The 24,174-nt window shown below is 43.1% G+C and overlaps 2 protein-coding genes across 2 annotated transcripts; both read left to right on the forward strand.

The window, feature by feature from the left end:
• Positions 1 to 12,541: 12,541 nt before the first annotated feature.
• On the forward strand, positions 12,542 to 14,875 carry LOC121614963 (tripartite motif-containing protein 16-like). Its single transcript, XM_041949072.1, has one exon. The coding sequence runs from the start codon at positions 12,633 to 12,635 to the stop codon at positions 14,337 to 14,339; it is 1,707 nt and encodes a 568-aa protein (XP_041805006.1). The 5' UTR covers positions 12,542 to 12,632; the 3' UTR covers positions 14,340 to 14,875.
• A 6,174-nt stretch (positions 14,876 to 21,049) lies between these two features.
• On the forward strand, positions 21,050 to 23,349 carry LOC121614477 (tripartite motif-containing protein 16-like). The gene has a single exon (XM_041948344.1). It carries the CDS (start codon positions 21,121 to 21,123, stop codon positions 22,825 to 22,827), a length of 1,707 nt encoding a protein of 568 aa, XP_041804278.1. The 5' UTR covers positions 21,050 to 21,120; the 3' UTR covers positions 22,828 to 23,349.
• Positions 23,350 to 24,174: the final 825 nt, after the last annotated feature.

Here is a 24,174-nt window from a genome sequence, read left to right on the forward strand (position 1 = left end):
TTTTTCCTGCCCGCGTCCCATCACTCCTGACATTCCCACCCCACCCTGATGTCCTCAGCTCTTCATGCCTTTCACCACTTACCTGATTATCACCTGCCTGCACACCTGTCCCTCATCCCGCATCCTGCTTCTCTCAGGGTTTCTCCATCCATTGCTGATTGGACGTCAGTTGCTTTTTCAAAATGCTCACTTGTTTTCTCCTGGCACTGCAGCTCCACCCATTCACAGCAGTCATTATGAATTCGGCTGAATGATTGGATGAAACTGCAGGAGACCAAAGTGCGCTGTGTCCTCACAGGAACCTGTAGAATGCTTTCGATGGTCTCACACGCAAACTCAGGTGTTGTGAAGCCTGAGCGAGGCTGTGCGGGGCAGGATTTTCCGCAGACAGGTGATGTATCATCAGTGACAGCCGACTGGCCGCAGCTGATGAGCTGCAGCAAACTGTGAGCACTGAAATAACCTTGAGCCGAAGCTTTAAAGAACAGCTCATTGTAGTTCAGAATTAAATCTGGGGATTCATTATTTTCAGAATGTGAATTATGTTTTCAAAAAAAGTTCAATCTTTGCTCTAAATTTGTAAGAGGCTGCTAAAATTTAATGGATTTAAAACTGAAATCAAAACCATTGTTCACACAATAATGAAGCTAAAATCTACAAGAGACTTGACTGAACTGAGGCTGCCTGAGGAGCTGCGAGGAGCTATCGGCTGTGCAGGATCTCATATGTCTTCCTTTCCTGCCATTACAGCCGCAGGTGAAGCAGATAGTGTGTTTTATCCACCTGTGCCTCTGCAGTGTCAATGTGTGCATGCAGGTAAGTACAGCGTGCAAGTCATTGCACCAGTGCAGCTCTGGGAATCAGTGAGACTCATGATGCAACATCAGGTCACCAGAATTTCCTCTTTTTGACTTTCATACTTCTTCTTTTTTGTGTGTGTGTGCTCTTTCCTTAAAATCGTTTGCATTTGAATCGATTTGAATACTATCAGGGTGTTCCTGCAGCCGGTATGTCATGGGAAATAAAACCGCTTCCACATTGTTTTTCACATTCAGCTGCTGTCTGGACTAAAATTACTCATGCAAATGTTTGTTTTAACAGCCAGAAATTTAAAAAACAAGGCCACTGGAGGGTCTTTCCATGAAAAATGAGAGCATCAATTATGCGTGAAGATTCTTAAAAGTGAAATATGTTTCTTAAATTATTATTTTCGAGGCATTTTGCCTCTACTGGACAGTGAGAATGGAGCGGCAGAGAGGAAACAGAGGAGTAGGACATGCAGCAAAGGTCACCAGCTGGAACCGAACTTCAGTCGTACTTTAAACCACGATGGTTCCCTAATGAAGTGAGCCTAAACCTTAGAGGGGAACTCTGACAGCTCATCTGAATACAGGCCTCACTACAGGTGATGTGAAAAAAAGTTCTATTAAGTTGCATTGTGGGCAATGTAGGCGCCAAGTTTTGACAGTAAAAAACGCCAGAAAACAGTCATAGAAATCTTTGTAAATGTGGTCTGTAACTGATTTGTTTGGCACTGGACCATCGGCACTGGATTTTGGAAATTGGGCAGGTGTACCCTCACTGGCCACGTTATCAGGTACACCTGTACAATCTAACACCATTCAATACATCAGCTCCGCCATAAATTCTACCTTTTTATGACGTTATTATATTTTCTAATACTTTGTAGTAGTGAAGTGGTGTTGTAGCCGACTTCACTATATTGAGAGCTGATTCTATTTTTTTTTTTTCACCATTTATGTATATGAATGGGACAGAATATTAGAAACACCTCTCAATATAATGTGGTCCAGTGCAACACCATCACTAATTATGACCTCACTGCAGAAGCACATCATTTAATTAACACCTGTAGGCCAGCGTCAGCATTCTAAGCATCATTAAAGTAGACATCATGACAGAGCAGTTGTTTTGATTGCACTGTGCAGGTGTACCTAATAAAGGGGCCACTCAGTTTGAGCTAGATGTTGTTGGAGTCTCTGAACCTTGCTTGTAAAAAATATTAAGGTTTTAAAGCAGAGACTGGAATACGTCCACTAACAGAAAATTAAATATATTTTATTTAGACTCTATAAATGAACATTTGGATAAAAGGGGAAAACATTGTATTTCTCTCCTGAGTTTGTTGTTAACTGGTAACTAAAAAGATTCATCAGGATCTGTCAGCCTCTGGAGGTGTGCTTTTCCTGTAAATGAGCCTGATAGCAAACCTCTGCCACCATCTCGAACCTTTGCATGGTGATATTTCCTTAACTTGTGATGCTGGCAAGGCTCAAAGTACTGGACTCAAATGCACAACTCAGACTCTTCTTTCAAAACAATAAGGCTTCAGGCCGATTTATCAAAAAACTCAAAATGATTTCACAAAAATAGAAACTAAGAATGTCAAAAATGCAAAGTACAACAGAAACACTAAGGTACAACAAAAAGCGCTAAGGATATTCTCTGAAGACCAAAACAAGACTCTTTACTTAATGGAGGTTGACTAGGACAAACGCTGGACTGACATGTACCACAGGGTTGGCACAAGACAATCTGGCACAGGACAAGGGAAACGCAGACATTATATACACGAGGTAACAAGGAACAGGTGGAGACAGACACGCGGGAAACACCAGGAAGTCAAGGGCCTGAAACGAGAGGAGAATTAGTTTTCACAATAAGACAGGAAGTGCAAGACACAGACCAGACAACAGTGAACAACACCTCAACAGACCCGACGAGACATAACATAACTTTGTGCCGTGGATCTGTAAGAATCGTACCTGCTGGCTGTATAAATTCGGGCAGAGACAGAAAGTTTTGATCCTGTTCATTTGAGTCCTCTGCGATGTAATTGGGCAGCTCCTCAGTGTGACTCTGTGTAACAGCATGAATGTGAAGCAGATGGGTGCTAAGAAATCACATGCAGGCTGCTTTGAATATGGATAAACAAAGCAACGCTGAAGACGAATGCCTGAATCTGAAATCAGCTGAGGACCTCATCGCTGTTGCTCTCCGTGGTGTCCATCCAGGCTCCCTCGTTATGCACCCACACACCCCCCAGAGTTCATCACTGCTGTGGGGTCAAAACCTCACAGCTGCAGTTTTCTTGTTCTTTTTCTCGCTTGAATTAATTTGCTTGAATTTGTGCATGGTGGGACGAGGGATCGTCATAATCCTTGAGCCTCTGACGATGATTAAAAGGCCTTTTTAGATGAAAACTACCTCCATCCAGATGCTTGTTTTCATGTTTTGTTCTCCACCTGCAGGGTTTTGCTGTTGATGATCATAAGCGATCTATAAAATTACATCGTTAACAGCTGGGATCTGAAACCCTGCCAGGCTCCTGTGGAACACTTGTTAATTCCCCGACTCGTAGCGTAAATACAAGATGGTTTTTCAAAATCTTCTTGGTATCAATAAAGCAGCATTAATCAATCATTTTAGCCATGTTAGCTGGAGCGTGTCCAGGTTTCAGATCGGTCACCCCAGGTGCCACTCCATTACCCTAAATGATGATTGGGTATCTGAGGCGGATCTGTTTTCTTCCGTATGAAGCCTCCTTTTGGAGGTACAGTTTCTTTTTGAGGACTTTATGTCATGACCCGTGCCGTGCACGCCGGTTTTTGTTAAGTTTCCCATTGTGTGCTGTCTTTGTCTGGGTTTTGTCACGTCCTGTTTTATTTTGAAGGTTCATGTTATGTGTCTTTGGTTACTTTACTTCCTGTGTTTTCCCTCCCTTCTGATTGTCTGATGTGTTTCACCTGTGTGTCATTAGTGTTCTTGCCTTGTGTATTTAAAGGATAACTTTCGTTTTTTACAACCTGGACCTTATTTGTAGCATTAAATACGACCATTTACTCACCCAGACAACTTTGGTGGCATTTGGAGTCGTTTTGAAGAAATTAGCCCCAGAGGAGCGGCGCGTATATCCGTATAATGCGAGTACTCGGGGCATCCATGCGCAGCCTCTATTTAACGCATAATCTGCGGCGAAACTCGTTCATATTCCAATATTTTGTTCTGATATGCTGGTGCTATTCCCCTCTGAGCCGGCGGTCGGCTAGTTTAGCTGTAGTTTGGCACAGCTATGGTTCGTTATTGCGTATTCGTAGCCGACCGCCGCAGAGTTAGCCGTGTTGTGGCTGGCTGCTCGCAGCGCCCGGCGTACAGTGATGACATCATCCACGTCAGAGGTAGTTGTCTAGAGACGCCGGATGTTGATAACATGCCACCACGGGCTCAGAGGGGAATAGCACCAGCATATCATAACAAAATATTGGAATATGAACGAGTTTCGCCGCAGATTATGAGTTATATAGAGGCTGCGCATGGATGCCCCGAGTACTCGCATTATACGGATATACGCGCCGCTCCTCTGGGGCCACAGTTCCTGTAAGTTTGTTTCTTGTCTTGTTCTTGTCTTTGTTCATGTCCATGCCTTGTTTCATGTTAGTGTTCCACCGTCTTTAGTCTTGTCTTTGTTACCTTTCTTACCCTGTGAGTGTTTATCCTGGTGTTGTCTGGTCCAAGTACGTGTTGTCAAGTCTTGTCTTTGTCTCTGTCATACCTCAGCCCATGTTAGAGTTTCCTTGTCATTAACCATGCCACAGTTCATGTATTTCATGCCATGCCATTGTCCATGTTAGTGTGTGTTTGTCTTTAGTCATGCTCCAGCCCTCGTGTGTTCTAGCATCGTCTTGTCTAGCCACATCACGTTCTTTGTCAGCGTTTGTTCTGTGTTTTGTTTATTCAAAGTTTCCCTGTGTTGTCTTTGTTCTCTGTGTAACCCCCTTTGCCCTAGTGTGTGTGTTTTCCCTAGTAGCCAGAGTTTTGGTTTTCCTTGGTTTTGTCCTTGAGTTTAATAAATTTATTAATTTTTGAATCTACGTCCCCGTTGTGTCTGCATCTTGGTTCCCTCATAGCTCCCCTAAGCCCCCCCAACCCGGGTCTGTCTGTTTGGACTGCGACCATGAATGATTTAATAGAGATGAACTGAAGTGATATTAACTTCATGTAGCTGAGGCTTGAGGATTTTGCCTGACAACAGCAAATGTTTATGTGATTTGCAGGTGACATCTGGCCTTCTGGACTGCATTTTGTAAAAAAAAAAAAAAAAAAATTATCATGAAAGGTTTTAGATTACAACCATTTTATCTCAGTGATATTCCAATGACTACATTTTCAATATGTAAGCAGCTTGTTGTTTTCTCTCCAGGTGAGAGGAGAAACATCGTGTTGTCTCTTCTGGAGATCTGGACACAATCTAACACGCTTTCATCTCTCTCACTCTCTGTATTTGGGGGGTCATCCCTACCTCATGTGCAGCTATTTCTAAATGCAGCAGCAAGGTTCTTTGCTGACACTCGCTTTTTAGACGCACTCCATGAACAAACTGACTTGATTTTGGGTTTTTGTGATCACAGTAACAAGTCAAAAAAAACAGCTTTTCCCTCTTCTTTCCTGCGTCTTTAGAAAAACAGACTTGAATGCCCTTTACCATTTGATAAAGTTCTGCAGAAAATGTACAATACAGCTATATTTAGATATAATGGAGATGAACGGTGAGATAAAAATGTGTCCACTCTCCTCCATCTTCCTATATATTATTCTTTTTTTCCCCTCTTTAATCTAGTTTATCTGATAAAGAACAAAGAAGGCGAAAGCGGTGAAACGAATGGTGAGAAATGACTTCATACTGTCAGTCAGTGTCTCGAGACAGAACAAACCGTGCAGCTCGTATAGTAATTGTCGCCTGAATTATAGTAAGAGGGTTAAAAGTGAACTGAAAAGACTGAGCAGGAAAATAACTTTCGCAATACGGTTTCCCCATCGAGTATTTCTGTCAGCGATTGAAACGTATCTGTTGGAGTTTTAAAGCAGTGTGAAGTTGTGGAAAACTTCAGTTATGAGAGACGTGTTTTTTATCAGATCTGGCTCAGGCATTACGCTGGCTCTGCAGACAGCTACTTCGTTAACAGCGCCAAGTCTGATGTATTTATGGAGCGCAAAGGCTGTTTTACTGCCACAGTTGGTTTAGATGGAGACTGTCTGATACTACAAGGAGTCAGCGCCTGCAGCTACAATTAAAAGGAAGTGTAATCCATCAGTGGGCTTTTGGAAAGCAGCTCAGAGTGGGTGAGAGATGCACGGTAGGTGTGGACGAGCCAGTGCATGCTTAGTTTTAATGAAATAAAGCCTGCAAGCTCTCAGTTCAGGCAGAGGACTCCAGAGGTACCCACAACATCACCATCTGGCTGTTGCTCCTGCACACAGTGTGCAGAGCAGAGCAGAATAAGGAGAAGCAACGGGAGACCAGCTGTAACTTTCTCCTCAAGTCTTATCAACACTCCTTCACACTGAAACCCTGTGTAGCTGAGAGCTGCTGTAATGATCAATGGAGGACAGTCTTTTTTTGTTTAATCATTTATACTTAAATCTGCTTTTTTTTTTTGGCCACTTGGGGGCAGCGGAAACAACCTGTGAACACATCACCGCTCGGCTGAGATCTTTATTGTCGCACAGGAGGAAATTATTTTTGCAGCCAGGTGGCATAAAAACATGAGACATGAACGCAGTACAAGCACACTAAGACAACTGAAGAGTGCTGCATTGTGCATGCAGTTCAGCATAAGATCAAATGTGTATGGTGATGAAAGCTGCAACATGAAGAATAAAGGAAACTGCACACAAGAACGTGAGAATACTGCTGCCACAGGAGGAGAAAAATATATGTTGCCTTCAGATAATCAGATGAATACTAAATACTACGGAGCCCCTAAAGTGTCATGAAGAAAAAAAAAACTATATCGTGCGCACAAGATACTAAAACGTGGGCACGTTTAAGTTTTTTTCGGAGCCGCATGTGGCTCTTTCATCCCTCTGATGCGGCTCCTGAAAATAATTAATGAGCATTTATTTAAAATGTATTTTATTTAAGTTTGTTCGTTTTGAAACAAACACCGCGCGCTCACAGATGACAGCTTATCCTGCGTAAAGATGCAGGTGAGGATAACCAGTATTGATCCATATAAAAGGCGCATCGGATTATAAGGCGCTCTGTGGGTTTTTGAGAAAATTAAAGGCTTTTAGGTGCACCTCATAGTGCGGAAAATACGGTAAATATTAAAATCAGATTCAGTCGTGAACGGAGCCCGGCTGTGTATTGTTGTTGCTACCTGTCTGTATGAATGAACGAGTGCATTAAATTGAGCGCACGTTTTAGTATCTCGTGCGCACATTTCAGTATCTCGTGCGCATGATATAGTTTTTTTTTTCTTCATGACACTTTAGGGGCTCCGTAAAATACAGTGTTAAAAGTTGCACAGTGGAAGAAAATATACACAAACAGTAAAAAATATGCAATATTGCACAGTATGTAAAGGATATGAGCGTACTGCTCATAAAATTATTGAGTTACTAGGGAAAGTAACTTTTAAACGTCTGCTTCAGTTCTCTTATATTATTGATTTATTTCAGTATTTCTGTGGCACCTTGTGGGAAGAGACAACTGTTGAACGTTTTCTGTCATTGTACTTCATGATCAGGGAAAGGCGTTATGAATACTTCCAACCACTAGGGGGCAGCAACGACTGCCATTCCTTCCTGTAAGCTACGCTTGTAATTTCTTGGGCAGCAGGATTTGGTAGAAGATCCACATGGTGTTGGATAGACATGTTAACCGAACTTTGCAACAGTCAGTAATCGTTTGATGAACCCAAATTTCTTCTGTTTTATATTAGAAACAATCACCACGATGAAAGTGGACCTTTTAAATTGATTTAGCGAGCTTGTTGGCAAACAGCTGCTGATTTATACAGATTGCAAGCTATAGAGCAACCTGATCGTTCATTTGTGTTTGTGTCGTCCAACATTCACCCACTTTTAGCTCTGTTTTTGGTCTCCACCGTCTCCTGAGGGAAATATCAGGCTCTTTAGCTGCTAAATGCTCCGCCACGTTCACCCTGCTGGGTTTTCACTTGTGTCTGTCTGCGCTTGCTGCTGAGCAGGTGGTGTAAACCTCCATAAGGGGCAGCTGCAGATTCAGGTGATCATCATCTGTAGGTTCATCACAACAAGCGACATCTTTCACAGCGCTGCATTTTAGATTTCATACATTGTTATTAGAAAAATATCAATTATTCTTGTATTTTAAGATAATCATTTGTTGCAGCTGTACAACCTATAATTGATATACCCAGCAAAACATTTCATTTGTTAATTTGTCTCTTCAGAATATGAGTACGAGCTAAACAACAGTGAGTCTCACTTGGAACAAAATACAGGATCTCCTGCAGACTCACCTTCCTGTTATGACATTCTTGAGTGAAAATGGGAACCTGGTGCACTTGTTTGGCTCTGCAGGGGCAACACGAAACACTGAACAGGCCGTTGCCCAGAAGCTCCGGAAACTCCACTGTGAATGATTTGACGCATGAACCAAACGCCTCTCCATGCAGGGACACGAGCTGGAGGTTGATAACACAGCAGCAATGTGATCAAGATGCATACCCTCTTTCAAGCTTTATTCACATTTATGTTATGGGTGTGGATTTTTGGACATGGTTTAATTAAAGAAACTGAGATCTAAAAGTTGACTTTTTCATTAAAAGTTGCCGTGTTATGGCTGACGGTGTTAATTCGGTGTCGGTGGTTTTGGCAGCACCTGTGGTGATGAAAAGGTCACACGGAAAAATATTTTCATAAAACATAACCCAGAGTGCTATTTAAAATGAAGCGCATGATGCTGATTGTCAAGGGCAGCAGCACTGATTCGACTGGGTGGAATCAAGGGTTTTAATAAGCAGACCGTCAATTAATTAATGCAAAACTACTTAATTCACACTTGGTTTGTGGTGTGTATGTCTGCTTTGTGGTGTGTATGCCAGACATGCACACCTCCTCTGAAGGATGAAAGCTGTTTGCTCAATCAGCAGTGATGGATTTTCAGGTACCTGTACTTGAATAATTTCATTTTTAGTTATTTCATACTTCAGCTCAATTTAGTGGGAATTACTGTACTTTTTACTTCACTACATTGATCTGACAGCTGCAGGGACTGGCTACTTTTCAGTTTTAGATAAAAAAAGAAACAGGCCTCAGATTTATCTTGTGGTGCAATTACTAGGCTGGAAACCGCCGCTTTACTCCTGAACTGCATCTGGTGCATTTAAAAGGCTCCACTTTGATGCATCATGTCTAATAATGTCATATGTGATAACATATCTGAGTATGTTTACTTCTCATCATTAAAGTGCATTTATTAATAAGGTCCAGTGTGCAGGATTGAGTCACATCTAGCATTGAGGTTGCAGATTGACACCAGCTGAAGACACCTATTTTTACATTGCTGCATCAGTACTTTTGACACATAAGGATCTGAATACTTCTTCCGCCACTGGAAATTAAAACCCAGTGTTGTCAGGAGTTGGCGATTCATCTAAAATCAGTATAGCTAGGTTGTGGAAACAGACATTCAGCTTCAGTCGTCGCTGTCTGACAGACAATCACACAGAATAAAACAACTCTCCTGTCCTGACACGTTTCCTCACACTGGTGAACTTTCAGTGGAACTCTGTCGCCTCCTGCTGGTAGAACAGTTTCTCGCAACTTGTAATGCTGCTTCTGACAGAAAGGACCCTCCCCTCGTTAAGTCACTAAGCTTTGCCCTCCCCATGACTGTGCTATGTGCTGTATATTTACACTGATAAGAGCTCACTGGCAATTGCTTGTGTTCTATGTGCAAGTTGAATGTAAGCACTCTGAACATCAGAGAAATAAGTTGTGCACGTGAATGTTCCCACAAAGAACCCAGTGTGGTATTTATCTCCTCAATCACCTTTATTTAAAAGGCTGACAAAGACAGTGAGATGTCTCTGAGCTCCTGGGCCAGTCTCAGATGTCATTAGTTTGTTATTTGTACCAGAAACTACAACAATAAATCATATAAACTTCCATCTCCTGCATGAAAATCTGATCCACCCTCCACCACACGCCTCCTCTCCTCCACCACCCTACATGTAGGACACACGACTTCCTGCATCAATTCTGAATGCTGCCATTGCACACACTCACACTACACTTATAAAGCAGCTTTTGTTTCAAGCCGACTCGATTACTGTAACATTCACAGTTGACTTTAAGGTCCTCCTCCTCGTGCACAAAGCCCTTCATGGACTGGGACCGAGCCACGTCGCTGACTCCCTCGTTTATTATGTTCCTTCAGGAACACTGTGATCATCTGCTGCTGGTTTGTTGGAGGTTTCCAGAAGCAGTGGAAAGAAAATCAGGGATGCAGCCTTTGTCCAGTATGCCCCAAAGCTCTGGAACAAACTACCTGCAGATATCAGAGAAGCAGCTCGCTGAATATTTTTAAAGCAAAGCTAAAAACTGATCTCTTCACTTGAGCCTTTAACGAGCTGTGATTCCTGATACAGGCCTGAAACTTTTGTTCTTCGCCTCGCATTTATTTCTTCATGCTGTGATTTGATGATTTAGCCTTGTTTTTATTTCCATCCTGATTCCACTCTATTTTTACTTATATTTTATTATTTTATTCTATTGTATGTCCATTCTGTCTTTTCTATGTAAAGCCCTCTTGGTGTAAGTGATTTCTTTCTCCTCTATGAATGGTGCTATACAAATAAAGTTTATTATTATTATTACAACCTGTAGCCTCAAATCCCACATTCCCAAATACTATTTACAGCATGAATGTTTGTAAAGCGGGATCTCTTCTCTCCCATCTTTCCCATGTGACCTGAATGCAGCATCAGGATGTGACTCCTGTAAACACGGTGTGATATCACATCTGTTTAAATCTCTCTTTTCTGAAGCTGTTTGAAGCTGCCAAACGCTCAGTGAAGTTTCCGCACGTCTTCCTGCAGCAGGTCAACAACTGAAATGTGAAAGTGATGCACAACACAAGAGGGCGCCTTCGTCCTGCTGAGCAGGGACGTAGTGGAGGTCAAAGCACCTCAGCTCACTTTGCTCAAGGTGCAATACATCTTTATCAGTGCTGAGAAACTGCTGTGACACCTTTAGAATCATGTTTTCATAGAAATAAAGTGAAGAAGTGATCGCTTTTGTTTGGTTTTATGGAAAATGTTACGAACAGGCTGATTGATCTGATGGAGTTTGCGTTTGTTCGTTCAGGCTGTACTCTGCCCTTATTTAAGCTCAGTAACCTCACGTGTTTGACTTTCTTTTAATAGTCATCTGCTTTATTTTCTCTACATCTCGCTTGTGCTTCCAGTCACCAAAGTTCAGCTTCCATGTGTTTGGTTTGTATTAGAAGGTTGTTTTAATGCTGATGCGTTGTGTGATTAACTGTATTGACAGTCAAAGCATTAAAACCAGGAACTAAAGTTGTTGACGTTGATTCATTGTGACCAAACTGAACGGATATGTATAAAACTGGACATTTTGCAGATTCATCCAGTCATTACAGTCTACAGCTGAACTGCAGAGCCAAACGATGATCTGGTGCATTCAGGTTCTCTGGGACTCAGAGATTCAAGAAGCAACCTGCTTGTTTTATGAGTTTAAAAGCATCTGACATTAAAATACACCTTTTGTCATGTCACGACCTCCGTCTGTTATCTAGTGCTCATTCCTGTCTCTCTCTCTCTCTCTGCCTACAGGTACATGAGCAGGGGTGGAGCCAATCTCCTCAGGAGTGAAACTGACCGCACACATCTGACACTAATCAGCCCATCAGCGCTGGCTACTTAAGGCCGGACCAAACACTCCTCCAGTGCCAGATTATTCCCTCTTGTCTCCACGCATCATCTCGCTCCTGAGGAGACTCTAGCCATGCTTCCTGTTCATTGTAGTTTCGCGAATTTACCTTCTAGTTTCTGTCTAGATCTTTTGTTGCTACTTTGTGACTATCGTTTTCCCCTTTTGGGTGTTTTTGTGTTTTTGTAAGTTCTTTCAGTTGTTGCTTTGAGTTTTTTGATATCTTCCCGTCTGGCGTCCTCAGTTGTACTTTGTTATCGTTGAATCAACACTTTTGTTTTCCTCTCTGCATCTGGTCCTGGTTCTCATTGCCTGAGCCCTAACACCTTTTATACAGTTATATCCCGAAATGAGCCTGTTTTCATTAGAAATAATTAAAGGGCTTCACGATTTAAATTCTCTATTTTTCATCCACTGGATTTGAAATATTTTAATCACTAAAAACTTTCATCAAGCTGGATTTTAGGAGATCAGAAGAGCTCATTCTTAAATCTGGTGAGCTTCTCCAAACCCTCTGATTGTAATCAGAGTTGACCTCCTAAAAGCTGAAGTGAGCAGTGGTTTTAATGAGAAATGAGCTCTGTTGTAAACAAGTGTTGAACACACAGTATCTCTCTCAAACTGCTCGTCTTCCTGAATGAGTCAGAGCTCGATAACCCCTCCCTCTTCTTCCTGCTCTCAAACACAGCAGCTCCACTCTGTCCACGTATTTCCTGGTTCCCTCCCCTTCAGATCTACAAGTTGAAGATGGGTGTAACCAACATGTGGTGCGGTGCAGGAGCTGACAGGCCCCATTCACTGCAGAAACACATGCTGTTTAGATCAGAGCTCAAACTGGTTTCACTTCTGAGAAAGTGAAACTCAGACAGTCGTTGACACTGAGAGGAGAAATGGCGCAGAAAGGAGTTCAGCTGGACCAGGAAACCTTCTCCTGTTCGATCTGTCTGGATCTACTGAAGGATCCGGTGACTATTCCCTGTGGACACAGCTACTGCATGAACTGTATTAAAGGCTTCTGGGACGAAGAGGATGAGGAGAAAATCCCCAGCTGCCCTCAGTGTAGGCAGACCTTCACTCCGAGGCCTGTCCTGGTGAAAAGCACCATGTTAGCATCTTTAGTGGAGGAGCTGAAGAAGACTGGACTCCAAGCTGCTCCTGCTGATCACTGCTATGCTGGACCTGAAGATGTGGCCTGTGATGTCTGCACTGGGAGGAAACTGAAAGCCCTCAAGTCCTGTCTGGTCTGTCTGATCTCTTACTGTGAGAAACACCTCCAGCCTCATTATGACTCACCTGCCTTTAAAAAACACAAGCTGGTGGAGCCCTCCAAGAAGCTCCAGGAGAACATCTGCTCTCGTCACGATGAGGTGATGAAGATGTTCTGCCGTACTGATCAGCAGTGTATCTGTTATCTCTGCTCTGTGGATGAACACAAAGGCCACGACACAGTGTCAGCTGCAGCAGAAAGGACTGAGAGGCAGAGAGAGCTGGAGGTGAGTCGACAAAACATCCAGCAGAGAATCCAGGACAGACAGAAAGATGTGAAGGTGCTTCAACAGGAGGTGGAGGCTATCAATGGCTCTGCTGATAAAGCGGTGGAGGACAGCCAGAAGATCTTCACCGAGCTGATCCGTCTCATGGAGGAAAGAAGGTCTGATGTGGAGCGGCAGCTCAGATCCCAGCAGGAAACTGAAGTGAGGCGAGTCAAAGAGCTCGAGGAGAAGCTGGAGCAGGAGATCACTGAGCTGAAGAGGAAAGATGCTGAGCTGAAGCAGCTCTCACACACAGAGGATCACAGCCAGTTTCTACACAACTACCCCTCACTGTCACCACTCAGTGGATCTACAGACTCATCCGCCATCAAGATCCGTCCTCTCAGCTACTTTGAGGATGTGACAGCTGCTGTGTCAGCAGTCAGAGATAAACTACAGGACGTTCTGACAGAGGAATGGACAAACATCTCACTGACAGTGGCTGAAGTGGATGTTTTACTGTCACAACCAGGACCCAAGACCAGAGCTGGATTCTTCAGATATTCACGTGAAATCACACTGGATCCAAACACAGCAAACACAGATCTGTTATTATCTGAGGGGAACAGAAAAGCAACAGTAATGAGTGAACAACAGTCTTATTCTGATCATCCAGACAGATTAATTTGTTATTGTCAGGTCCTGAGTAGAGAGAGTCTGACTGGACGGTGTTACTGGGAGGTGGAGCTGAGAGGGACAGGAGTTTATGTAGCAGTCGCATACAAGAATATCAGCAGAGCAGGGAGGGGGAATGAATGTCGATTTGGACGAAATGACAAATCTTGGGCGTTATATTGGAACAACAACAGTTATAAGTTTTGGTACAACAATGTGAAAACTCCCGTCTCAGGTCCTCGGTCCTCCAGAGTCGGAGTGTACCTGGATCACAGTGCAGGTATTCTGTCCTTCTACAGCATCTCTGAAACCATGTCTCTCCTTCACAGAGTCCAGACCACGTTCACTCAGCCTCTCTATGCTGGACTTCGGTTTCGTTTCACTGATGGAGACTCTGCTGAGTTGTGTAAACTCCAACAGTCAGAAGTCATTTCAGGGACAGTGGGTTAAATTGTGTGTTTGAATTGTGAAACTTGTCTTCATGTTTGTTGCTGAGAGCTGATTGTTGTGGCATTTGTTCACTGCGCAGAGATCAGCTGTCAATCAAACACTGTGGGTGGGACTTTGACGTCTTCTCACGTGTTGTTCTGTAAATGTTTGAGTGTGTTTAGGTGGAGCTCCTTCCTGTGTCTGTTCAGCCATGGAGGCTCTCGCTGCTCAGGATGATCGCTGTTTACCTGAACTGACTTTTCTCTGCATGAAAACAGAAACTTCTCTGAGCTCTACATGTCTGTTGAATGTTTCTGTTGGTTTATTTGCATGTTGTTGTTTCTCCTCCACTGCACGAGTGTTCAGAGAGAAAGCAGCAGAACGTCCTTTATCGTACATGTTCTGTTCTCACCACTTTGTACATTTGTACAGAAATCTATGACACATTTACATTTATTTGTGTGGCAGAGCAAATGTTGTCATTGAACAGACTTTATTGATACGACGTGTGAACAAACTGAAGTTTTAAATCTTGAATAAAGTTTTTTTCAAGACCATCAACTGCATTTTGTTCTTGTCTTTGTTCCAGGACATCATACAAAACTGATGCAGAAAATGTCAAATTAATATTAGTTTTTTTTATCACGTGCTGCTTTTTACAGCAATGATTTTCTGTGTGCACTTTGTCATTAACGATGATTTATTACACAGACTGAAATAAAGTAGGAAAATGGTGAGAATTCATTTGGTGGAGTTTGGGTGTGAAGTTTTCTTGAGTCCTGACACACATGAGACAACAGATGTCGTGTCGTTGAGGACTTGAGCTCGTTTCATTTGTTGCTACGTTGATTTTCATGAAGATGAAGCTGCAGAATGAGGCTGTGGTGTTGATGTTGTTTAGCTCTGTCACCTCACAGCCAGACCGTCCTGAGCTGAACAGTTTGAATTCAGACTTCATTCAAACTTCATGTGATTCATTTTGTCCAGGCGCTAATCTGCCAATCCTTCTGTGACAAAGAGTTTTTGTCATTTCTCCTCAATTGAGAACAAATAAATGCATCTAAGACAGTCATGACTTGGGTTCCTGACAACGGGGATTGATTTATTGCACCATCACAGTTCAGTTGCTCCTTTTCCAGCACAGAAGTTCTTTAAAAATGACTTCATGGCCATGATTACATCCACATGAAACGCTGCATTCAGTTTAATCAGAGTCAACATCAGAAGTTCTTTAGAAATGAATTCATGCATCAGAGTCAACATCAGAGGGTCTTGATGTCTGAAAGCAACATGTTCAGTCTCATTTTAAGTCATCAGCATCAGATAATTTATGGTTGGTGGCAGTGGCGTGCACGGGGGGGGCGCGACCGCCTCCCCTCGTGGCCCAGTTTTTGAAAAACGCGTGCTAAAGTGCCCTCTTGGGAGCCAAAACACATGCTAAAGTGCCCCCTAGGAGCCAAAACACGCTCTAAAGTGCCCTCTTGGACGCCAAAATGCGTGCTAAAGTGCCCCCTGGGAGCCAAAACACGCCACTGGTTGGTGGAAATTTATGTTGTTCTTGAGAAGATTTCTCACATGTGAGTTGCTCGCTTTTTCTAACAAGTGCAATATTTCAGCATCAAGGCCGTCTGTGATCTGTGGTTTTGGGCAATATAAATCATTTTGACTTGACTTCAGTTGTGAAGCAGCAGGTCAGATCCCAGCTGAAAACTGAAGTGAGTCAAAGCGCTTCGGGAGGAGCAGGTCACACTGATCGTGACTGAGGTGGTGTCATGTCTCGTCAGATTTGTTAAGTGTTTTTGTTCACGAGCGTCATGTCCCGTCTTGCACTTCCTGTTTTATTGTGAAACCTAACTCTCCTCTCGTTTCAGGTCCCTTGACTTCCCGGTGTGTTTCCCGCCTGTCTGATTGTCTTCCCCGCCCTAATTGTCTCCACCTGTTCATTGTCACCTCGTGTATATATAGTCTGCGTCTCCCTTTGTCCTGTGCCAGATTGTCTCGTGCCATGTCTTTGTACCCAGCCGTGATTTATCCAGCATTCCTTGATCCTTGTCCTCCTGTTTTTTGCCTTGTGCCTTTTGTAAGTAAATCTTTGTTGAACAAGTTTTTCTAGTCAAGATTTTGATTCATTTGTTACTTTGAATTCTTGCCATTTGAGCCCTTTTTGAGTTTTGAAATTACCTTCTAAATTATCCTTAGCGTCTTTTGTTTGTACTTTGTTGCCATACGTTGTATGTGCTGTGTTATTTATCCTGAGCGTCTTTTGTTAATAAATCAATTCTTTATTTTGTAACTTCGCTGATTGTGTCTGAGTCTTGCATTTGAGTCCTGAACCCTCGTGCCTCCGGGCCCTGTCAGGTGGATGTTTTACTGCTGCAACCAGAGCCCAAGAGCTGGATTCTCAAAATATTCACCTGAAATCACACTGGATACAAACACAGCAAACACACAGCTGTTATTCTCCGATGGAAGAAAATGACAGATAAGCAATACACATTAAGGATCAGTCACGTTCTAGTGACCCGAGCAGATTCAGTTGTCATAGGCAGGTCTGAGGTGGAGTGGAGTCATGGACGTACAGTAGAAGTTAAATACAAGCATCCTGGCCGAACAGGGATTCAAATAAATTTGTTTGCAGTGACACGTCCTGGGAATTAGTCAAAGGATGTTATGAGTTCAGACAGCGGCAGCATCACAACTCCAACATCAGGCCCTCATTCCTCCAGAGCAGAAGTGTACCTGGATCACAGTCTCCTCCACAGAGTCCAGACCACATTCACTCAGCCTCTCCATGCTGGACTTTGATTTTTGGTGCTCCTGTTGGAACCACCACTGAGTTATGTATGTGTAGGTAGACAGATAAGACAAGATCAGATAAGATCAGATCAGACAAGACAAGACTTTATTAATCCCCTGCTAGGGAAATTTGAGTGTTACAGGCAGCAAGAAATAGTATTTGTAAAAACAACAGAATAGAAAATACTAAATAAAAGTTGAAATATACATGTACATTTATACAAAGAATGATAAAAAATATATTTCCAGAGAATTCTAAGACAATTGCACAGTTTTGAGAGAAATTGCACACAGATTGAAATTGCACATGATGAGCTTGGAAAAATTAGGTGCAGTGTTTGCTCTATTGCACAGTAATCAATATATTTGTGTCACAGTGGAATATAAATATATATGCACAGGTTGAGTACTTAAAGAGACTGAGAATATATTATTGCAGAAGGTATTTCATGTGTGTGTTTGCAGGCTGAAGTTACCATAAATCACACATTAGTGCAACAGCAGTGTGAATATGGACCCAGTGCTACATGAAGCAATGCTGGAGTTGAACTCTCTGACAGCTGTTAGAATGAAGGACCTGTGGTAGCGTTCCTTCTTACAGGGTGGATGCAGCAGTCTGTTGCTGATGGAGCTGCTGAGGGCCCCCACTGTGTCATGCAGGGGGTGAGAGGGGTTGTCAATGATGGATGTCAGCTTGACTAACATCCTCCTCTCGGCTGCCTCCTCAGTGGTGTCCAGAGGGCAGTCCAGGACATCTGGATCTGAATACTTCTTCCACCACTGGAAATCAAAACCCAGTGCTGTGAGGAGTTGGTGGTTCATCTAAAATCAGTATAACTGAGTTGTGGAAACAAAAATCAACAGACATTCAGCTTCAGTCGTCGCTGTCTGACAGACAATCACACAGAATAAAACAACTCTCCTGTCCTGACACGTTTCCTCACACTGGTGAACTTTCAGTGGAACTCTGTCGCCTCCTGCTGGTAGAACAGTTTCTCGCAACTTGTAATGCTGCTTCTGACAGAAAGGACCCTCCCCTCGTTCAGTCACTAAGCTTTGCCCTCCCCATGACTGTGCTATGTGCTGTATATTTACACTGATAAGAGCTCACTGGCAAATGCTTGTGTTCCATGTGCAAGTTGAATGTAAGCACTCTGAACATCAGAGAAATAAGTTGTGCACGTGAATGTTCCCACAAAGAACCCAGTGTGGTATTTATCTCCTCAATCACCTTTATTTAAAAGTCTGACAAAGACAGTGAGATGTCTCTGAGCTCCTGGGCCAGTCTTGGATGTCATTAGTTTGTTATTTGTACCAGAAACTAAAACAATAAATCATATAAACTTCCATCTCCTGCATGAAAATCTGATCCACCCTCCACCACACGCCTCCTCTCCTCCACCACCCTACATGCAGGACACACGACTTCCTGCATCAATTCTGAATGCTGCCATTGCACACACTCACACTACACTTATAAAGCAGCTTTTATTTCAAGCCGACTCGATTACTGTAACATTCACAGTTGACTTTAAGGTCCTCCTCCTCGTGCACAAAGCCCTTCATGGACTGGGACCGAGCCACGTCGCTGACTCCCTCGTTTATTATGTTCCTTCAGGAACACTGTGATCATCTGCTGCTGGTTTGTTGGAGGTTTCCAGAAGCAGTGGAAAGAAAATCAGGGATGCAGCCTTTGTCCAGTACGCCCCAAAGCTCTGGAACAAACTACCTGCAGATATCAGAGAAGCAGCTCGCTGAATATTTTTAAAGCAAAGCTAAAAACTGATCTCTTCACTTGAGCCTTTAACGAGCTGTGATTCCTGATACAGGCCTGAAACTTTTGTTCTTCGCCTCGCATTTATTTCTTCATGCTGTGATTTGATGATTTAGCCTTGTTTTTATTTCCATCCTGATTCCACTCTATTTTTACTTATATTTTATTATTTTATTCTATTGTATGTCCATTCTGTCTTTTCTATGTAAAGCCCTCTTGGTGTAAGTGATTTCTTTCTCCTCTATGAATGGTGCTATACAAATAAAGTTTATTATTATTATTACAACCTGTAGCTTCAAATCCCACATTCCCAAATACTATTTACAGCATGAATGTTTGTAAAGCGGGATCTCTTCTCTCCCATCTTTCCCATGTGACCTGAATGCAGCATCAGGATGTGACTCCTGTAAACAAACTGACACGGTGTGATATCACATCTGTTTAAATCTCTCTTTTCTGAAGCTGTTTGAAGCTGCCAAACGCTCAGTGAAGTTTCCGCACGTCTTCCTGCAGCAGGTCAACAACTGAAATGTGAAAGTGATGCACAACACAAGAGGGCGCCTTCGTCCTGCTGAGCAGGGACGTAGTGGAGGTCAAAGCACCTCAGCTCACTTTGCTCAAGGTGCAATACATCTTTATCAGTGCTGAGAAACTGCCGTGACGCCTTTAGAATCATGTTTTCATAGAAATAAAGTGAAGAAGTGATCGCTTTTGTTTGGTTTTATGGAAAATGTTACGAAGAGGCTGATTGATCTGATGGAGTTTGCGTTTGTTCGTTCAGGCTGTACTCTGCCCTTATTTAAGCTCAGTAACCTCACGTGTTTGACTTTCTTTTAATAGTCATCTGCTTTATTTTCTCTACATCTCGCTTGTGCTTCCAGTCACCAAAGTTCAGCTTCCATGTGTTTGGTTTGCATTAGAAGGTTGTTTTAATGCTGATGTGTTGTGTGAATAACTGTATTGACAGTCAAAGCATTAAAACCAGGAACTAAAGTTGTTGACGTTGATTCATTGTGACCAAACTGAACGGATATGTATAAAACTGGACATTTTGCAGATTCATCCAGTCATTACAGTCTACAGCTGAACTGCAGAGCCAAACGATGATCTGGTGCATTCAGGTTCTCTGGGACTCAGAGATTCAAGAAGCAACCTGCTTGTTTTATGAGTTTAAATGTCATGTCACGACCTCTGTCTGTTATCTAGTGCTCATTCCCGTCTCTCTCTCTCTCTCTGCCTACAGGTACATGAGCAGGGGTGGAGCCGATCTCCTCAGGAGTGAAACTGACCGCACACATCTGACACTAATCAGCCCATCAGCGCTGGCTACTTAAGGCCGGACCAAACACTCCTCCAGTGCCAGATTATTCCCTCTTGTCTCCACGCATCGTCTCGCTCCTGAGGAGACTCTAGCCATGCTTCCTGTTTATTGTAGTTTCGTGAATTTACCTTCTAGTTTCTGTCTAGATCTTTTGTTGCTACTTTGTGACTATCGTTGTCAACCCTTTTGGGTGTTTTTGTGTTTTTGTAAGTTCTTTCAGTTGTTGCTTTGAGTTTTTTTATTTCTTCCCGTCTGGCGTCCTCAATTGTACTTTGTTATCGTTGAATCAACACTTTTGTTTTCCTCTCTGCATCTGGTCCTGGTTCTCATTGCCTGAGCCCTAACACCTTTTATACAGTTATATCCTGAAATGAGCCTGTTTTCATGACAAATAATTAAAGGGTTTCACGATTTAAATTCTCTATTTTTCATCGACTGGATTTGAAATATTTTAATCACTAAAAACTTTCATCAAGCTGGATTTTAGGAGAACAGAAGAGCTCATTCTTAAATCTGGTGAGCTTCTCCAAACCCTCTGATTGTAATCAGAGTTGACCTCCTAAAAGCTGAAGTGAGCAGTGGTTTTAATGAGAAATGAGCTCTGTTGTAAACAAGTGTTGAACACACAGTATCTCTCTCAAACTGCTCGTCTTCCTGAATGAGTCAGAGCTCGATAACCCCTCCCTCTTCTTCCTGCTCTCAAACACAGCAGCCCCACTCTGTCCACGTATTTCCTGGTTCCCTCCCCTTCAGATCTACACTTTGAGGATGGGTGTAACCAACATGTGGTGCGGTGCAGGAGCTGACAGGCCCCATTCACTGCAGAAACACACGCTGTTTAGATCAGAGCTCAAACTGGTTTCACTTCTGAGAAAGTGAAACTCAGACAGTCGTTGACACTGAGAGGAGAAATGGCGCAGAAAGGAGTTCAGCTGGACCAGGAAACCTTCTCCTGTTCAATCTGTCTGGATCTACTGAAGGATCCGGTGACTATTCCCTGTGGACACAGCTACTGCATGAACTGTATTAAAGGCTTCTGGGATGAAGAGGATGAGGAGAAAATCCCCAGCTGCCCTCAGTGTAGGCAGACCTTCACTCCGAGGCCTGTCCTGGTGAAAAGCACCATGTTTGCAGCTTTATTGGAGGAGCTGAAGAAGACTGGACTCCAAGCTGCTCCTGCTGATCACTGCTATGCTGGACCTGAAGATGTGGCCTGTGATGTCTGCACTGGGAGGAAACTGAAAGCCCTCAAGTCCTGTCTGGTCTGTCTGATCTCTTACTGTGAGAAACACCTCCAGCCTCATTATGACTCACCTGCCTTTGAAAAACACAAGCTGGTGGACCCCTCCAAGAAGCTCCAGGAGAACATCTGCTCTCGTCACGATGAGGTGATGAAGATGTTCTGCCGTACTGATCAGCAGTGTATCTGTTATCTCTGCTCTGTGGATGAACACAAAGGCCACGACACAGTGTCAGCTGCAGCAGAAAGGACTGAGAGGCAGAGAGAGCTGGAGGTGAGTCGACAAAACATCCAGCAGAGAATCCAGGACAGACAGAAAGATGTGAAGGTGCTTCAACAGGAGGTGGAGGCTATCAATGGCTCTGCTGATAAAGCGGTGGAGGACAGCCAGAAGATCTTCACCGAGCTGATCCGTCTCATGGAGGAAAGAAGGTCTGATGTGGAGCGGCAGCTCAGATCCCAGCAGGAAACTGAAGTGAGGCGAGTCAAAGAGCTCGAGGAGAAGCTGGAGCAGGAGATCACTGAGCTGAAGAGGAAAGATGCTGAGCTGAAGCAGCTCTCACACACAGAGGATCACAGCCAGTTTCTACACAACTACCCCTCACTGTCACCACTCAGTGGATCTACAGACTCATCCGCCATCAAGATCCGTCCTCTCAGCTACTTTGAGGATGTGACAGCTGCTGTGTCAGCAGTCAGAGATAAACTACAGGACGTTCTGACAGAGGAATGGACAAACATCTCACTGACAGTGGCTGAAGTGGATGTTTTACTGTCACAACCAGGACCCAAGACCAGAGCTGGATTCTTCAGATATTCACGTGAAATCACACTGGATCCAAATACAGCAAACACAAAGCTGTTATTATCTGAGGGGAACAGAAAAGCAACATTAATGAGTGAAAAACAGTCTTATTCTGATCATCCAGACAGATTCACTTGGTTTTGGCAGGTCCTGAGTAGAGAGAGTCTGACTGGACGGTGTTACTGGGAGGTGGAGCTGAGAGGGACAGGAGTTTGTGTAGCAGTCGCATACAAGAATATCAGCAAAACAGGGTGGGGGAATGAATCTACATTTGGACTAAATGACAAATCTTGGGCGTTAGATTGTTACAACAACAGTTATAACTTTTGGTACAACAATGTGAAAACTCCTGTCTCAGGTCCTCGGTCCTCCAGAGTCGGAGTGTACCTGGATCACAGTGCAGGTATTCTGTCCTTCTACAGCATCTCTGAAACCATGACTCTCCTCCACAGAGTCCAGACCACGTTCACTCAGCCTCTCTATGCTGGACTTCAGTTTTGTTACACTGATGGAGACTCTGCTGAGTTGTGTAAACTCCAACAGTCAGAAGTCATTTCAGGGACAGTGGGTTAAATTGTGTGTTTGAATTGTGAAACTTGTCTTCATGTTTGTTGCTGAGAGCTGATTGTTGTGGCATTTGTTCACTGCGCAGAGATCAGCTGTCAATCAAACACTGTGGGTGGGACTTTGACGTCTTCTCATGTGTTGTTCTGTAAATGTTTGAGTGTGTTTAGGTGGAGCTCCTTCCTGTGTCTGTTCAGCCATGGAGGCTCTCGCTGCTCAGGATGATCGCTGTTTACCTGAACTGACTTTTCTCTGCATGAAAACAGAAACTTCTCTGAGCTCTACATGTCTGTTGAATGTTTCTGTTGATTTATTTGCATGTTGTTGTTTCTCCTCCACTGCACGAGTGTTTAGAGAGAAAGCAGCAGAACGTCCTTTATCGTACATGTTCTGTTCTCACCACTTTGTGCATTTGTACAGAAATCGATGACACATTTACATTTATTTGTGTGGCAGAGCAAATGTTGTCATTGAACAGACTTTATTGATACGACGTGTGAACAAACTAAAGTTTTAAATCTTGAATAAAGTTTTTTTAAACTGCATTTTGTTCTTGTCTTTGTTCCAGGACATCATACAAAACTGATGCAGAAAATGTCAAATTAATATTAGTTTTTTTTATCACGTGCTGCTTTTTACAGCAATGATTTTCTGTGTGCACTTTGTCATTAAAGATGATTTATTACACAGACTGAAATACAGTAGAAAAATGGTGAGAATTCATTTGGTGGAGTTTGGGTGTGAAGTTTTCTTGAGTCCTGACACACATGAGACAACAGATGTTGTGTCGTTGAGGACTTGAGCTCGTTTCATTTGTTGCTACGTTGATTTTCATGAAGATGAAGCTGCAGAATGAGGCTGTGGTGTTGATGTTGTTTAGCTCTGTCACCTCACAGCCAGACCGTCCTGAGCTGAACAGTTTGAATTCAGACTTCATTCAAACTTCATGTGATTCATTTTGTCCAGGCGCTAATCTGCCAATCCTTCTGTGACAAAGAGTTTTTGTCATTTCTCCTCAATTGAGAACAAATAAATGCATCTCAGACAGTCATGACTTGGGTTCCTGACAACGGGGATTGATTTATTGCACCATCACAGTTCAGTTGCTCCTTTTCCAGCACAGAAGTTCTTTGAAAATGATTTCATGGCCATGATTATATCCACATGAAACGCTGCATTCAGTTTAATCAGAGTCAACATCAGAAGTTCTTTAGAAATGAATTCATGCATCAGAGTCAACATCAGAGGGTCTTGATGTCTGAAAGCAACATGTTCAGTCTCATTTTAAGTCATCAGCATCAGATAATTTATGGTTGGTGGCAGTGGCATGCACAGGGGGGGGCAGTTTTTGAAAAA

This window comes from Chelmon rostratus, chromosome 12 (genome assembly GCF_017976325.1).
Source record: "Chelmon rostratus isolate fCheRos1 chromosome 12, fCheRos1.pri, whole genome shotgun sequence".
NCBI lineage: Eukaryota > Metazoa > Chordata > Actinopteri > Chaetodontiformes > Chaetodontidae > Chelmon > Chelmon rostratus.

Bases quoted from the DNA above. Each gene is read 5' to 3' on its own strand.
- LOC121614963 (XM_041949072.1), top strand. From the start codon at position 12,633: ATGGCGCAGAAAGGAGTTCAGCTGGACCAGGAAACCTTCTCCTGTTCG.
- LOC121614477 (XM_041948344.1), top strand. From the start codon at position 21,121: ATGGCGCAGAAAGGAGTTCAGCTGGACCAGGAAACCTTCTCCTGTTCA.